We start from the raw sequence: 17486 nt of genomic DNA, 5'->3' as shown, positions 1-17486 counted from the left end.
AGAGTTTGTTAAAAATGCTTATCCCTTAGCCCTACTCTGGACTTTCTGAGTCTGAACATAGGTGGGTAAGGGTGAAAACTTTGATGGCAGCTGGTCCTCAGACCCTGCTCAGAGAAGTCATGTGAATCTTAGAAAGAGCCCTAAAGCAACCCTCTAGTTTATAATTTTCTCACTTAAATCCTTTCCATTCTCTGAAGGGTAATATGGGTTGAAAAGTCCCTTATTACTTTAGCTCAATTTGAAATAGAAGATGAGTTTAAATAGTTAAACAACTTGCTTCACATGTTATCTCTATACTATGATTAATTAGAGAACATTCCTTTCTTGTCAATTCAGTGTCTCAGGACAGAGAAACTGCCTTGACAAAGTAGTTTGCAATTTGGAGGTGGAGGTGGGCGTTGGTGGGGGGGGTGGGTGGTGGTGGTGGCAATTATAAAACCAACTATAGTGATAATTATAGCTTACTTCAGAAGAGATCCTTCAAATGAATATAACCTTGTTGTCAGCTCAAGGATTTCATACATATTCTAAGAGTTAAAGAGATGATTTTCTAGTGTTAATGAATTTTAAATTGATTTGTTGTATGTTAAATGATAGTGCCTACAAGAAGCAACAAGAATCCCTTACTATTTCTACAGCTAATGATCCACTAAATAAAACCAACTAATGTTTGGGAGCCATTGTGAGTGGTAAATAACTAGATATAATCAGTCATCTTATATTTTTAGCATATACAGTTGTGTTTCCCAGCAAGCAGAATTAGGAAAAAGATAATATCATATAATGAGAAGCAGGTGCAATTTTCACTAGAAAACCTAGAAACCAGATGAAAAGTCTCAATGCTGAAAGGTTGGAACTGAATTTCTTTGGCTTTCTCAACTCATGGATACATGTTTAAAATGAACTCTTGAAAACCATGGAAAAAAGTCACTGAACTACTTACAATGCCCATTCTGTAAGTCCTTTCTTCTCTTCTCTTCTGACTTCATTTTGGCCTTTATGTACCATTGACACCTTTATAAGAGGTAAACAGAGTCTTATTTAGGAATTATGCTGGATAAGAACCAACATCAATTAAAATATTCCTCACTCATAGGCAAAAATTCTTATCATAAAGATAGCTTTTAAGAACATCTTTATAGAAAATACTCCATAGAAGTTTCTTTTTAATATATCAATATTAGCTCCAGAGAAAAATAAAATACTCTCAAGTAGATTGATTGATCCAAATGATGGGAGGCCTAGAAAATATTTAATAACAAGCAGTGACAATCATGTCTTTCCTTATATGGCCTCTAATAGCTATAGTTGATGAATAGCTTTAAAAGTCACAAGGGAAACATTATTCTTGATTCAGAAACTCAGAAATTTAGACAACTGTATTCCAGTTTCAGTGGTGAACAGAGTGTTTCTTTTTTTTTTTTTAATTGGAAGTGGTAAAAGTGTGTTCTGTTTTCTCTCTCAGAAAATCATGTCCTGAAGAATGGAGTCAGGAACTTATCTCCTATGACTTCTTTAACATGAAAAATTCATCAGTATCCATATTATCTGACAGTTCATCAAACTGCTAATTCTAAATGGTTAAACAAAATACACCTGTGGTGCACAATCCAATCTTTCAATGTGAATTTGGCTTCAGATCCTCTGACAAATTGCATATTTATTCAAATATCTTAAAATTTTCATAGAATAATTTCCAGTGAATGAATGCTTCCCTAGCAAAGTGCTTAAGTCATACTTCAGAATAAATGTTTTATCTTATGTAACTGAACCTTTTTTTTAATATAGAAAGTTAAGGAAGTTTCTGATGTCATATAAATTGGCAAACATGGAAACTGTACTAAATTATTTTCAACTTTCAATTTTTGTCATTATTAAATCTTTTTCTTTAAATGGTATTCAAATTCTGTTTCAGGAATCCCAAATAAATATAACAGTCATGCCTATCTCTCAGGTTTACTAGGCCAATCTTATTTAGTCTACAATGACTATAAGATCTTCTTTTTAGTTTGTCATATTTATGTATCAAGGCAGTATTTTCTGATCTTTTAATGAAATACTTTTCTACATGTATATTTAAATCATTTGCTGAAATACTCTGTGGCAATAAGGCCTTTAACTCATATTCTCCAAATACATACAATATAACTTAAAATTGAACTAATTATGCTACATATTGAATAACTATAAATAAAATACAATTTGAGTGAACTTCCATAATGAATTTAGATGCATTCTTTAAAACTGATGATAAATGTGACACTGCTGTTTAAAAGAAGTCTGAGACACTGGTAGCTGCAAGAGTGATGATTTGTTATAACAAACTGTGTAAAAATATAAATCTAAGGTTTAGGTGGAAGAAGCACTTTGACCAGCTGGTTGGGATTCAAGTCTAGGTCTTTTGCTACATTAAATTTATTGTCATGTAAAATTCTCATCCATATTACACTTACACAGGAAAAAATTTTAACTTGATTATACAAATTAATGCAATTCTAATATCAATATGTTCAGTATTCAATGGATAAAATTTTTTCTATAATATTGTTTAAAAAGCACTTTTATATAAGTTGTTCAGTTTCTCTGCTGAACTACTTTTTTCCCAAGCAAAATCCATTTAATGATATAATTTGATTGCAGTAAAGGAAAAACTCAGAAGTCACTTATTGAACAGGATTTTATCATTCATTGTTTCAAAGTGTTTTGCTCAGGTCTTCAGTTGCTTTCAGGTTCAGGGACCTGTTGCCTCATAAAGGTGCACTTGTCAAGAGTGGAACCTGCCCTGACTTATTCTTCTCACAGGTACATTTCTTTAAGCTTAAAAGCCATTGAACACACAGTGTATAAGAATGGCTCTCCACAAATCCTGGAAATATTCTGGTATAATTCAGTTACCTGCCAGTGATTAAGAAGAAGAGAGTAAGAATGACAAGAAGAGTGAATCCTCCCACGGCTGCGGTGGCTATCACAAGAATCTGCCCTTGTTCCGCCGCCATGTCAGAAGCTGAAACACAGATAAGGTATTAACATTTCCCTGGGTGACCTTTCACTACCAAATGTTTTATAACTTACAATATTCCTGAAAATACAATAATGAATAGGGCTTCCCTGGTAGCTCAGATGGTAAAGCTTCTGACTGCAATGCAGGAGACCCGGGTTCGCACCCTTGGTTGGGAAGATCCTCTGGAGCAGGAAATGGCAACCCACTCCAGTACTCTCGCCTGGAAAATTCCATGGACGGAGGAGCCTGGTAGGCTACAGTGCATGGGGTCATAAAGAGTCGGACACTGAAAATACAATAATGAATACCAAAAAATCCCACCAAATTTGCCCTTTATTTGACATGTAAGATGCAGATCCAAAATGAGGGCTGAAGATTGAAACTTAATCTACCCATAACCCTTTCCTTTTTTTACAAAAATACTAAGAAAGCAGATGGGTTCCTAGTACCCCTCATTTTAAGATTAAGTAGATTTTGCATAATTAAATAAGCAGGTGAGCTAAAGGATTTTGCTTATGTAATTGCTATTTCCTTGAACACATTTGCCAACTATTGGGCTACACCCACAGGCTTGCAAACCCTGTAGTTGCCCGCCTGAGAGACAAAGGAAAGCCAGGAGCCAGTGAAAGCAACAACAACAGTTTAGTACTTAGGGAATCTTACAAGTCTGAAAGTCCTGGAGCAACACCCCATCATAGACAGCAGACAGCAGCCAGGACAGAGTAGTGGTCCTCACAATGGGGGTGGAGGTGGGGTAACCGTTTATACGGGGAATTGGCTTCAGGTTGGCTCATCAGTCATCAGGGTAACCAGAAGCTGGGGCAAGAATGTAGGCAGTTACTGATTAAACCCTATAATTAAGAGGATTGGATAGTCATGTGAGTAGGGTGTAAGTGAACCATGGGCTGGTTGAGCAGAAGTCATATAAGACTTGGTAGTGGACCTACAGAGCTTGATACATGGTAGTAGCTCAATAAATGTTTGTTTATGTGAATGTATTAGATGATTCTGGTATAAAACAGGTTAGATTAACCCAGGATTATCCATGTCCTCACCTTTCACTTAATATGTAGAGATTTACCCTGAAGGTAGCAACAATATGTATGTAAAGTCAGTCTATCTAACACTATTTGAATCAGTAGAATCCAATTATTCTGTATTCTTGGAGATAATGCTTCCTGGGAGGCAGTGACTACTGGAAGTATAGACTTTTACATTGAATCAAGTTGAGTAGATTAAGCTTTTAAATTTGAGTCCAAGGTTAAGAATGATTGACAGCATAGAGGTGCTAGTAGACTCTATATTACTGAGCACCTATTATATGGCAGGCACTGAGACATACTGGGGATATAGTGGTAAACAATAGACCCTGTCCTCCTGGATTTATAGTTTAGTGGGGAGGATAAACAACAAACAAGTAATTACAAGTCTAAGAATTGTTACAAAAGAGAAATTGCAAGGTGCTCTGGAAGAGAATAAACAGCCTTTGGTGATGAATCAGCAGAGTAGGGGGTTTCCCAGATTGGTGCTATTAGTAAAGAATCTGCCTGCCAGTGCAGGAGGTGCCAGAGATGCTGGTTGGATCCCTGAGTCTGGAATATACTCTGGAGTAGGAAATGGCAACCCACTCCAGTATTCTTGTCTGGAAAATTCCATGGACAGAGGAATCTGGTGGACTACAGTCCATGGGGTCGCAAAGAGTCAGACATGACTGAACCCACACCACACTGTATCTCACTGCAGCAGAGCAGGAGTTTGGAATTGGGAGGAGGAGCAGAAGCAGAGGAGGAGAAGTAGGAGTAGGGGGAAGGACGAGGAGGAAGACAAGTTGTTCCTGGGTTAGAGGTCTCAAAGACTCCATTAATGTAAACAGACACTGAGGGACTTCCCTGCTGGTCCAGTGGTTAAGAATCTGCCTTTTAAAGCAGGGGACGTAGGTTAGCTACCTGGTCTGAGAGCTAAAATCCCACATGCCTTGGGGCAGCTAAGCCCGAACGCCACAACTAGAGAGAAATCTGCCTGCCGCAATTGGAGATCCAGCATGCCACAAGGAAGGTCCTGTGTGCTGACACAGCCAAAAATAAATATATTAAAAAATAAACAGATACCTAGACAAATAAACCATAAAATCATCTACAAAATGAATGTCATAAAATTCCATAAGATACAATAAAAATACAAATTCCTCTGTGGTGAAAACTTATCTATATTTCCACTTATTCATTTTTTTTAATCCTGAGAAGATATTTCTAATTAGTTTTGTAGGAGAAATGTGTATATAAACATAAGATTTACTCATGTAAAAAGAAACAATAAAATCCATGGTAAGAAATAAAATGTGTTTGTAACTAGGTGATAGGAATTGTTCCTTTGCTTAATCGAATGAGGCTGTATTTTTAGAAAAAGATAACTATATTAAAATGATATATTTCATTCTATGGTTTGGAAAGATGCATACTTCCTTAAGAGGAAGCAATTATCTGAAAAGAGTTGTAAAACTGTTACTGAGCAAGGACTTAGCACCTACCCAATGTTTGGCGTAAGTCAGGATGACATTAAGTGAGGTTTGCTGTAGTTGTTTCTATTTAAAGAGAAAAAAAGTGAAGCTATTTACTTGGTGTCCAAAAAAAAAAAAAAAAGAGATTTCATGTCTTTAGGAAAGTATGAGGGAAAAGCAATTTGGCCATTTTAAACCAAAGAATTTTCTTCTATGGAGGCATGATTTTGTCTCTCTGTAATCAAGATTATTCTAGTTTATATTTACATTTCAAAGTGAAATCTGTTATTTGTATTCTGTGTCATTTTCTATGCAATACTTTTTAAAGTTAACCCTTTTCTGTTTGAACAACTTTTTTAAAGCTGTGGGTGACAGCACTGATATGATTTTTTTGAATAAAGCATTTCTCAAAATTCTGCCCAGTGAAATACATTGTGGAATGTATTTGTTTCATGTTCATATGTTTTATTTATGACTCCCAATTTTAAATGAAATGTCAAAATTTCAAATGATATTATCTCATCACTTCACCAAAATAGTTTTTTAAACAAAGAGGTCTCTACAAAGTAATGGATGGAGAGCACCCAGTAAGTTAATTGTAAGCTTTGTTGATAGTCAATACAGGAAATCATTACCTTTTTTTTTTTTCAGGGAAAAAAATAATCCCCTCTCAGTGAATATATAGCAATCAATATTGGTTTAATATTATGAAATTATATATATATATATATATATATATAAAGATGTAGCAGTATACAATGGAGACTCTTCAATCTATAAAATCACCACTAAATGGTCATGTAGATATAAGAGTGAGACAGAAGTGAAAACTGAAGAAATAGTTCTCCTAGATGAAGAGAATTTTGTGATTTTGTAAATGATGCTATTCTCTTGGTCACCTAGAATTGAAACATGAGGTCATCTCTGAGTTTGCCTTTCCCTATAACTCCTGTTCCAGAGTCAAATCATTATTATATTGATATCATCTTGTATTTATTACCATTGGTAATCTAAAACTTCAGCCTTACAGATTAGGCTAGTTCTATAATTTTTTATTAGATTGCTTTCCCACAGTGTCTCTTCCTAATCCATCCTACATTATGTGACTAGAAAATTATACTTTAAAAAATATTTTAAAATATTCAGACTTTCCTATAGCCTAAGAGAGTAAAATCACAGTAAGTACACCACTGTTAGAAATATTCAAGCCTAAAACTTTGAACTCAGCCTTCACATAGTGCAGGCAGATCATCAGTCCTGTCATTACTACATTTTAAAATTATTTAATTCATTCCCATTCTCTCCTATCCCCACAGCTATTTTCTTAGTTCAGATACTCATCACATGCATTTGAATTCAGCTAGATGGCAACTTCAATTATGTGGAATACAGTGGAGTAGTGGCAAATGAGATAGATATAAAGAGCCTCTGAAGAAACATCTGACAGATGGTCACATACTAAGAATAGAGAGTCTACTCATAAAACAGCTTCAGTGCCTCACACTCTTACTTCAGATATGTTTTTTGATTTCTGAATTCATATAGCAGTATAGCAGGTGTAAATTAAGTGTTAAGACCAGACATGAGATACCTAAAGAGAGGGAGTTGAATGGAAGTACACACCACTAGGCTGACTGAAAGAACAACTGGGAAAATTGAAAATTTGATGTAAAATTCCAAAATACATACTACTCTGGAGGCAGGAGTGTAGGATCAAACAGCTCTATAAAATTCATGGAGAACAACCCAGATGTCCATCAGCAGATGAATGGATAAGAAAGCTGTGGTACATATACACAATGGAGTATTACTCAGCCATTAAAAGAATACATTTGATGGATGAAACTGGAGCCGATTATACAGAGTGAAGTAAGCCAGAAAGAAAAACACCAATGCAGTATACTAACACATATATATGGAATTTAGAAAGATGGTAACGATAACCCTGTATGCGAGACAGCAAAAGAGACACAGATGTATAGAACGGACTTTTGGACTCTGAGGGAGAGGGCGAGGGTGGGATGATTTGGGAGAATGGCACTGAAACATGTATACTATCATGTAAGAAACAAATCGCCAGTCTATGTTTGATACAGGATACAGGATGCTTGGGGCTGGTGCACGGGGATGATCCAAAGAGATGATATGGGGTGGGAGGTGGGAGGGGGGTTCAGGATTGGGAACTCATGTACACCCGTGGCGGATTCATGTCAATGTATGGCAAAACCAATACAGTATTGTAAAATAAAATAAAGTAAAAATAGAAATTAAAAAAAAAAAATTCAAGCACCAATGGACTCACTATGTCAGAACTCAGTACATTACTATGGTCAGCCAAGGTCAACTAAAACATACTGAGACATGTCTAAGATAGTTTATACAGAAGGACAGGAGTTTGTGGATGCATGATTAGAAAAAAAATTTCCCTTCAATATATTTAAAAGTTATAAAAAAATAATTTAAAGACCAAACCTGTGTCTGAAAACTTCAACTATCAAAAATGATTCATTTTCTGAAGATTTCTGGGTTTTTTGGGGCCCATTTCAAATATATCATAAGCTTCTTGAGGGCAGAAACAATATCATTTGCCTATCTGTATCACATGGAATTAGCATAGTGCCTTACAGAGCATAGGGATTAATAAATGTATGTTTTCATAAACAAGAGATAAAGAACACATTCTAGATGTTAGCCTCTGACTAAAAGAAAATTTTCCTATGTGATTTGTTTGGTAATGTTAATGCCTAAAATGTTCTAGTGACACAAGAATTCCCTTATACCTTTGTATTTTGGCATTTAATATGTTCTGAAATAAATTAAAATAGTGTGAGTAAATTTCTTCATTCAAATATCCCAGCGTAGGATTTAAAGGAAGTAGCTATTTAGCAGAAGAGGTTTGGCCTGACATTGTATTAACATGTTTGTTTTATATTCATTCAACATTTGATCCCATCTACCAACAAGAAAAATATCCCTAAGATTGACTTACAAGAGAGAGAGAAGAGTAAGAGTCTCTGATCCAGTCTAGTGAGCCAGTTACTGAATTCTCTTCTCAGCTGAATGGAAACAAACCTCATGAAACATTTCTGTTGACGTAAAGACCCTTAGCTGGGATTATACTTTTTCAGAAAATTATTTCACATACATACTTTCCTCCACTGTTCTGTCATTTCTCCAGAAACAATGCAATTCAGTACTTCAAACTGTGGCTACATTGGGACACAAAAGATTTCAAGATTCACTCTTTTTGATGACCTTAATTTACTTGTCAGATAAAAATGCCAAATGATACAGGGATAATTGGAAAATGTGAGTTTGGTACAACTTGATGGAGAGGCAGAAGCAGAAGCAGGTAGTGCAGCATGATGAAACACTTTCTGTCTTCTCTTTTTAAAGGGATTTTTGCCTGCATTAATAAATGGTCAGCATGCCTTGCTACAGGTAGGCTTCATGTGATAAGTACCAAAGAACACTGAAAAGAGATCGAGGCATTTAAACACCTGGTACTATTGTTAACATTCTAAATGTCAAGAATTCAATTTGTAATTGTCTATATTTCATATAGTTATTGGAAGCTGTGATAGGTCTTTGATAACATTTCTTTGCAATTGAAATACTCATGTTCCCAAAATACATATTTTATCATTAAAAAAAACCCCATCAAAAGTTGAATAGAATTTCCTTATAAATTTCACAAATACCCTGGATTACTGACCTGGAATGTATTATGTTAAAATACTGTTCAACAAGTATCATAATAATAATGGTTGGTATTTGCATTACAGTAGGCAGATATATATACAGGGATCGAACTCAGGTCTCCCATATTAGAGGCAGCCATTAATCCTTTAATCTCTGAGCCATATATATATATATGGGCTTCCCAGGTGGCTTAGATGGTAAAGAATCTGCCTGCCATGCAGGAGACGTGGGTTTGATCCCTGGCTTGGGAAGATCCCCTGGAGGAGGGCATGGCAGCCCACTCCAGCATTCTTGCCTGAAGAAGCCCTATGGACAGAGGAGCCTGGCGGGCGGCAGTCCACGGGTCGAAAACAATCGGACATGACTGAGCGATTAAGCACAGGACACAGCACAGTACAGGCATATACATGCATCTGAGGTTATAGCTCTTTAATATAAAGGTTAGTGTGATTTGAGGTAAGCAGATTTGTAATTAAATGTATAGAGATCACAAGTTTCACAAGGCTTATAAAAGATTTCTTTAGAAACTTTTTTTTAGAAAAAATATTTAAAGAAAAAATTCTGAGAAAAAACACACATTGATTATTTAAAAAATGTTCCATAGGATTTCCTGAGGAAATTCTCACTCACTGACTCATTATCCATTCAAAAATGACAAAAATAATTACCATTTTGAATGTGTTAGACACTATGACATAAGCATTTGGGAAACAAACAAACAAAAACAAACACTAAAGTATATTTTCCTGTTCTCATAGTAGTTTCTCTTTAGTGAAGGGGTTAGAGATGTAAGCCTTAATTGTGGTATAGCAAAATTGTTGCTAAAATGGAGGTATGTATGAAGGTCATGTGATAAGAGTATGCGAGTAACAATCTTGACAGGAAGAAGTGAAAGAGGGTTTATAAAGGTGATTCTCACTGGAATGATTAAATATGCAGTCACCAAGGTGATGAATAGATATTGGGACATTCTAGTTTGAAGAAATGATATCACAAATCTGGAGACACAAAATGGCTCAACATCTTGAGGAGTTGTTTCTGTGTACTTTGGGATGTCTGAGACATAAATCAAGAGGCTGAACTGGAGGTTGGAAAGAGAGAGGCAAAGGGTGGCTCATGAAAATTTAAATTGACATCAGTCGGTGTGCTTACGTTTTTCTCAAGTTACCGTTCACACTCAGGTTCAGAAGTAGAAGTATTGGAGATATGAGTTTCATCAAAATTGCCTTACTGGAGATAAACTCTTGCAAATATATGGGAAGGATCTGCCTGAAGATAAATCCAACAGAGAAGAAAGCAGAAGTGAGAGAGAGAAAGTACTGAGAACATAGTTGGAGAGCCTGGATTCAGCCTGAATCTCACTTTTCATTAAGCCAGTCAGGGTTTTGTTACTTGAAATTGATAGTCCTATTTAATATAATAAACCAAAGAAGGAGGACTTTGGTTGTATTTATCAACATACATATCATAATATGGGCTTTCCTGGTGGCTCAGTGGTAAAGAATCCGCCTGCCAGTGCAGGAGACACAGGTTCGATCCCTGGGTCAGGAAAATCTCCCAAAGGAGGAAACGGCCACCCACTCCAGTATTCTTGCCTAAGAAATCCCATGGACAGAGGAGCCTGGTGGGCTGCAGTTGATGGGGTTGCAAAGAGTTGGACATGACTGAGCAACTACTTAACAACAATATCCTAATACACAGGGAAGGGAAAGTAAGTGGGTCTTCATAGTTCCAAAAAAAGTGGGATTTTATATTTCCAAGAAAAAATTTCTCATTGCTTATTATGTTGCATGAGCTGGATATTTCCTATCTTCATTTACTTTTTAAAAAATTGATGTTGAATACAGCCTCCTGAGTATGTTTTTCCCCACAACTAGATGGATAGGACTGGAAGGATAAGGTAAAATGGGATGGGGTAGGGTTACTTTTATAAAATAACTTTTTGTTAAACCAAGAATATAAAATTCTCTGCCTGAAGATTCCTTTTCTATTTAACAGACAGATTAGATTCAGGGGAAAATCAGTCCTGTTTAGCATATATTTAATAGATCTTATGCACTGACTTAATAAAAATTGCATGGATGTAAACACAAATGAAAAATAAAAACAAATGAACTGACATTTCTGGCAAGTTGAGCATGACAGGATATTAAAATCAGATTGTGGAAAAATCTGCTCAATTTAAACCCATCTAATTATAAACTCATTACCACCAAATCTAGATCTAAACAAATTCCTGTGGAAGACTTTTACTTCATTTTCTCATTAATGATAAAGCAGATTTGAGACTACAATTGTCCCATGTATGGCATCAGTAGAAGTATCTTATGAAAGCACAGAAACTAGCAATGTTGGGGATGTGACTGTAATTTCTCTCAGTTTTATGGACCCAAGCACTGTGTCCTAAGCAATTTAGATCCCAGGCATCTAATAGGAACCTGCTACTTCTTATGTCAGGACTCATTTGATTATCCCCTGAAAGTGAGTAAGTTGTATGGTAAGTTTTTGTTCATTGCTTGAAATTGTTTGAAGCCTGTTCTGAGTAATACAAACCATTTACCTCAACCTTTAACCAATCACTATAACTGGTTCTGAAAGATTTAAAGAGAATCAATCCTTTTTTATTTTATCTATTTTTTAAAATTTTATTTTTAATTGAAGGATAATTGTTTTACAGTATTGTGTTGTTTCTGCCATACATCAACATGAATCAGCCATAGATACACACATGTCCCCTCCCTCTTGAGCCTCCCTCCCACCTCCTACCCCATCCTACCCCTCTAGGTTGTCATAGGGCACTAGTTTGAGCTCCCCGAGTCACACAGTGAATTCCCACTGGCTATCTATTTTACATCAGAGAAGGCAATGGCACCCCACTTCAGTACTCTTGCCTGGAAAATCCCATGGATGCAGGAGCCTGGTGGGCTACAGTCCCTGGGGTCGCTAGAAGTCGGACACGACTGAGTGACTTCACTTTCCCTTTTCACTTTCATGCAATGGAGAAGGAAATGGCAACCCACTCCAGTGTTCTTGCCTGGAGAATCCCAGGGACAGGGGAGCCTGTTGGGCTGCTGTCTATGGGGTCGCACAGAGTCGGACACGACTGAAGCGACTTAGCAGCAGCAGCATCTATTTTACATATAGTAGTGTTTCCATGCAACCCTATTTTTAAAAAGGCCATAGTCCTACAAAACTATGGCTCTATTCAATTTTCTGAGTGTCCCTCAAGTATTATGCTTTCCCAGAGACCACAAGCGAGGTTTCCAAGTTAAATGCTCTACATTGGAAGCAAGAAGCTAGGCACAGTATTACTCTACTGCCATTATTTTCAAGAAAATAACACTCTTTGCTTTGCATATTGACCTCTCACTAAATTTTTACTTCTTTGCCTAGAGAATCAAGTTAACAAAACTGAGGCTTAGTATGATGCTGAAAACATGACAGTAAATACCACTCTAAAAGAATGGTAAATTAGGGCTTCCCTGGTGGTCCAGTGATTAAGAATCTGCCTTGCAATGCAAGGGACATGAGTTTGATCCCTGGTCTCGGAAGATTTCACATGTTGCGGACTAACCCGATGTGCCACAACTACTGAGCAAGCACTTTAGAGCTCCTGCTCTGCAACAAGAGAGACCTCTACAATGAAGAGTTGCCATAGCTAGAGAAAGCCCGCGAGCAGCAATGGAGACCCACTACAGCCAAAAAATTAAATAAATAAATAAAGCTTTTAAAAACGTCAAAAAAATAAAAGAATGGTGAACTAAAAGGGAAAGGTTTTCTGACATAGCCATGAACCATTTCATGTAATATGAACCAGTACTGTGTTTTATTTATTCATCTTTTAAATCGGTATCTTCACAATTTGATACTGATTGTAGACAAACTGCATATATGCCACCTGGGTAGACATCTGTAGAATAATACATCTGTTTCAATATGTTGATGCCCTGGGTTTCATTTTCAAAAACTAGAATTGATTTCTGGATATAAATAACTCTGCTAATTTACTACTGGCATAAACAATTGTATAATCATCAACTTTATCAAAACTAAAATCATTTTCTTTGGCAGACAAAAAGTAATTGACCAAAAGTCTACAAACTAGACCACCTATTCTATTTTGTACAACATACTTTTCCCATGGCTTATCCCAGAAAGCATGCTGCACAACTATGCAACTCAAAATATATGGGAGTGGTTCTCAGGCTTCTTTTTGATGACTTGGAACACCTGCTTTGATGACTTGAAACACCTGTTTTCCAGGCCAGAATCATCATCTTTCCACAGTACTCTGTGGTGTGAAACTCTAGGCTTTCAGTCTACAGAATGTTTAACTCTGGGAGCACATCCAAATCTGCTTCCTAAGGACAGTCTTTGCTTTGCCTGCAGCCCATTTCAGTGCAAATGTGGGGAGATTTTATTTTCACATGAGCAAAAATATTGGTTGGATATCTTGGCCTTAATAGTGGAAAGATTTCTGCATCTTCTTCATCTTATTTTTAAAGCACCTGCATCATCCCTCAATACAAGAATAGACAATCTAAGCACTCATTAAAGACTAGCCTTAAAATTTTAGTAAGGGTTCCCTTGTTGCTCAGCTGGTAAAGAATCTGCCTGCAATGTGGGATACCTGGGTTCGATCCCTGGGTTGGGAAGATCCCTTGGAGAAGGAAAAGACTGTTACTCCAGTATTCTGTCTGGGAGAATTCCATGGACTGCATAGTCCATGGGGTCGCAAAGAATGGGACATGACTGAATGACTTTCACTTTCACACTTTTCAAGCATCTCTTAGGATATCTCCTCAGTCCTGTCTCTGAAAACTGCCTCCACCCCAGGGTAGGGTCTTAGAAGACTGTTCTCTCTGGCTCAGGCTCCCAGGCATGAATCGGATTAGGGATGGAGATCTGATTCAAACTGGGTTACTCATGGCCTCTCTTCCAGGAATTTGTGATAGGATTCACAGTACTTGCCAATTTTAATCCATGATTGATATGAAAGGGAGATGTGAATTTGCAAGCCATGGGGCAGATAGATATCCTTTCCTAAATGAACACAGAAAGGTAAAACTAGTCTTTAGAGAGAGAAACAGAGGTGCGTGGCTGTGTAGACCAATGGAAAGACTGACTGCCTTTCATTTCAAGAGTTTTCTGATTTCTTGTTTCAGCCCTTTTTGAAGCCTAGGTTTACTCCCCATATTTCCTCTCTAGTCCTACCTGGCATATTCTTGTATCTCTTTTTTGTTAACTTAGCTCGGACATGACTGAACGACTGAACTGACTGACTAAGTGATACCAATGGAAAAGCCATCTTCAAGCAGTGGTGCTTTACCTCGGTCAGGCCTGCTTTTATTAAAAGTTGTAATCAGAAAACATCACATGAAAAAACTTCTGCATGTGGTGAAAAAAACTCTGCTTGAGGCCACTAATCTCAATTCCCTCCTTATATATTTCCTACAGCATTTTGGCTTAGTATTAAGAGTCTGACCACTTCTTTAGTCTCTGCTGCTGCCAGAAGTCTCAGAAGTAGAGATGGCACACACATACGCTGCTAGTAATAACTGTCAAGACAAGACTTGTTCCTTCTTGTTTTTATGGAACTAATCTTTTACTTCTAGTACAACTTTACGAAACATTTTTTTACATGTGTTTTAAACAGCCTTGAATGATTTTTAGGGGGGAGAGAAATGCAAGTGAAAAAACCAACAATCCTCTGTTTAGTTAATCAAAGTTTCTAAGAAAGCACTCATAAAAGTTAAGGGCAATTTAGATACGTTAGTATATATGTGGGAAAAGTCATGCTACTTACAGCTGCAAGCATTCAGCTTTATTCCTAAAACATGAAATGTAACTTTAACTGTAATTCTCTCTTAAGTCTAATGAATGATATTAATGATTTTACATCAGTTATTTATATGTCTGGGTGCATTCTGTTAAACAATATTTTAAGTAATTCTAGATAATTAGCAAAAAGTGTAACAGAGGTCACTTCTATTCTCCTTTAAAACCCATGAGAAGAATTTCTAAATTCCATATGTTTACTGGATTGATTCATGTGTTAAGTACCACCCCTTACCCCCAGCAATGGAGATGCATATAATCTAGGTAGTTTCCAGTGAATTTTTCTATATTGCTTCTCTTTTGAAGGTTGACAGAAAGTATTTGCTGAATTGCTTTTATTTTCCCTACTGAGTATTGACATTCTTCGCTTGTCCTAATCCCCTGATTTCCAGAGTATAAGCTACTGGAAGTCTTAAGCTAAGGTTGCATATAAGACTCTCTCAACTATCTTCCCAGTCATGGGCCAAGTAAGATGCTCTTTCTCTTCTTATGTATACAAGTTCTAAGGCCTTAGCAGTCTCTGGATGTCACTGATCAAGGTAAGAATCGAATTACCCTATTGACCTTTTATTTACTTACTTTTGACCTTTATTTTCTGTAAAATATTTCTCTATCTTAGGCAGTAAGAACACTAGGGGAAATGGTGACAGAGACAGTTTCATATGCAAAAGTATGTTTTTAATAAAAGCTCATTAAATTTATATTGCCTGCTTCTATTCATAATCTCAAGGTAGGATAGAGTCTAATTATGAATGATATACTTTTAAAATCCTTAAAAGTAAACAGTAATTGTTAAAGTGCATAACTTAGAAAATGACCATGAGTGTTAGTTGCATATCTTAACTACATGTTTATGTTTAACATCATTTGAAATCTATCATCTCAGTGGACAGTTAATCAAGAAGAGAGAGAGAAAATGACAAAAAGACAGATAGCTGGTTATAAAAAGTTGCAGCTCCTAAGATGGATAAATACAAACAGTGAGAAGTACGTCTCTAATGGACAGAAATTAGCTGTCAACAATTGAAAAGGATTCAAAAGGCATTTTGAGTTGCAGTACAGAACATGACAGAAAAAAGAAGAATGTACTAACGGTAATTAGATAACCTAAATCTCCTTGGTATGTTTCCACTTGGTGCTCTGTTTGGCCATGCAACTTAGGTTAATTTGGAAAAGAATGGAGTAGGCCTCCTTCTAGTCATTTTGCAAGCAAAAATGTGACTTTATAAAAGTTAAAAATTCTCAACCTGCAATTAATTATTCCATAATTCGCAAAAGTAAAAATCTTTCATCAAATAAGATATTTTATGGTTATTAGTTATAGAAGTCATAGCATAATTGATACCTATTCTGAGTCAAAAGCATAGATTTCAATATATAGGTACATATGATTTTCTGTGGGTTGCATATTCTTTTGCAAGGAAATCATTTGTTTAGCTATTTATTTAATTTTTAAATATTTATAGTGGGGTAGGTGGTTATGGGTACATAAATCACGTCATTTCTATTTGAAAACTGAAGAGGATTCCACAGAGGGTACCGTAAGCGAGCGTTCTCAGCAGAATTACATTCTTTTACTTTCTTCTTAATTATTTTCCTTTCTTTTTCTATCACAGGTTCACTCGAAAATATATATTGCACTCAGTGAAGGAGTCTCCCTCAGAAGAAGGGTAGCAATTACTATAACAAACACTGTTTAAAGTGCTTTCATATGCCATTCACAGTTTTAAGCACTTCACAGATACTGATCCATTGAATCTTCACAACAATCACATGATATAGTAGTATTTTTAGCTTCACTTTATCATTGGAGAAATTAAGGCACAGAGTTTAAGTAACCTGCCCATAGTCATGTAGGAGAAATGGCAGAACCAGATAAACAAACAGTCTGTTTTTGAGTATGAGCTTCTAACCATTATGCTACACTGCCTGTTGACACTTGACTTTTTGTAATTTAAATATTTAAAAGAAAGGTAGCCTGACCCATAAATAACTTGATTACATTGAAATAGGAGAGACAGTGGTTTTGGGTCCACAAGATAATATTGCTGCAATGAGACTGATATCTCACAAGTTGAAGTGTGGGGGTTTCCTGGCTGAACCTTCAATGCTTAAGCCTTGGAAGGTCATCTCATCTTGGGTAATCTCACTCATCCTTATATGTTACCTGTAAAAATTAAGCAAACACCAACACTAAAACTAGCCAACTAATCTCAAACTAAACTAAAAATGGGCATGAAAAATAAATGTCAGAGGGAAAAATCAGAGAATGACTTGGTTGCTATTGTAGAATGTCTACATTCTACAAGAAGACATGAAGAATATTGTTTTGTTTAGTTTTTTTTTTAAGTATAGTGCTGAATTTGCTGAAACAGAGTGTCAGAGTTGAAAATTAATACCAATAAAGTCAGTATTGAGCTTCCCCGGTGGCTCACACAGTAAAGAGTA

At 36.3% G+C, this 17486-nt stretch overlaps 1 protein-coding gene across 1 annotated transcript in view; it reads right to left on the bottom strand.

Annotated features, from left to right (window-relative positions):
• Nucleotides 1-17486, bottom strand: part of EPHA6 (EPH receptor A6) — a 959528-nt gene that overhangs the window by 280601 nt on the left and 661441 nt on the right. The window contains exons 8-9 of the mRNA XM_052649809.1: nt 2896-3004; nt 944-1014 (exon numbers count right to left, since the gene is read on the bottom strand). Coding sequence (XP_052505769.1) covers nt 944-1014; nt 2896-3004 — 180 coding nt within the window. The remainder of the gene's footprint in view (nt 1-943; nt 1015-2895; nt 3005-17486) is intronic.

The sequence above is a fragment of the Budorcas taxicolor genome, chromosome 1, assembly GCF_023091745.1.
Source record: "Budorcas taxicolor isolate Tak-1 chromosome 1, Takin1.1, whole genome shotgun sequence".
In the NCBI taxonomy this organism is placed as follows: domain Eukaryota; kingdom Metazoa; phylum Chordata; class Mammalia; order Artiodactyla; family Bovidae; genus Budorcas; species Budorcas taxicolor.
Note: the sequence above shows the minus strand (reverse complement) of the source record. Positions and strands in the feature narration are given on the sequence as shown.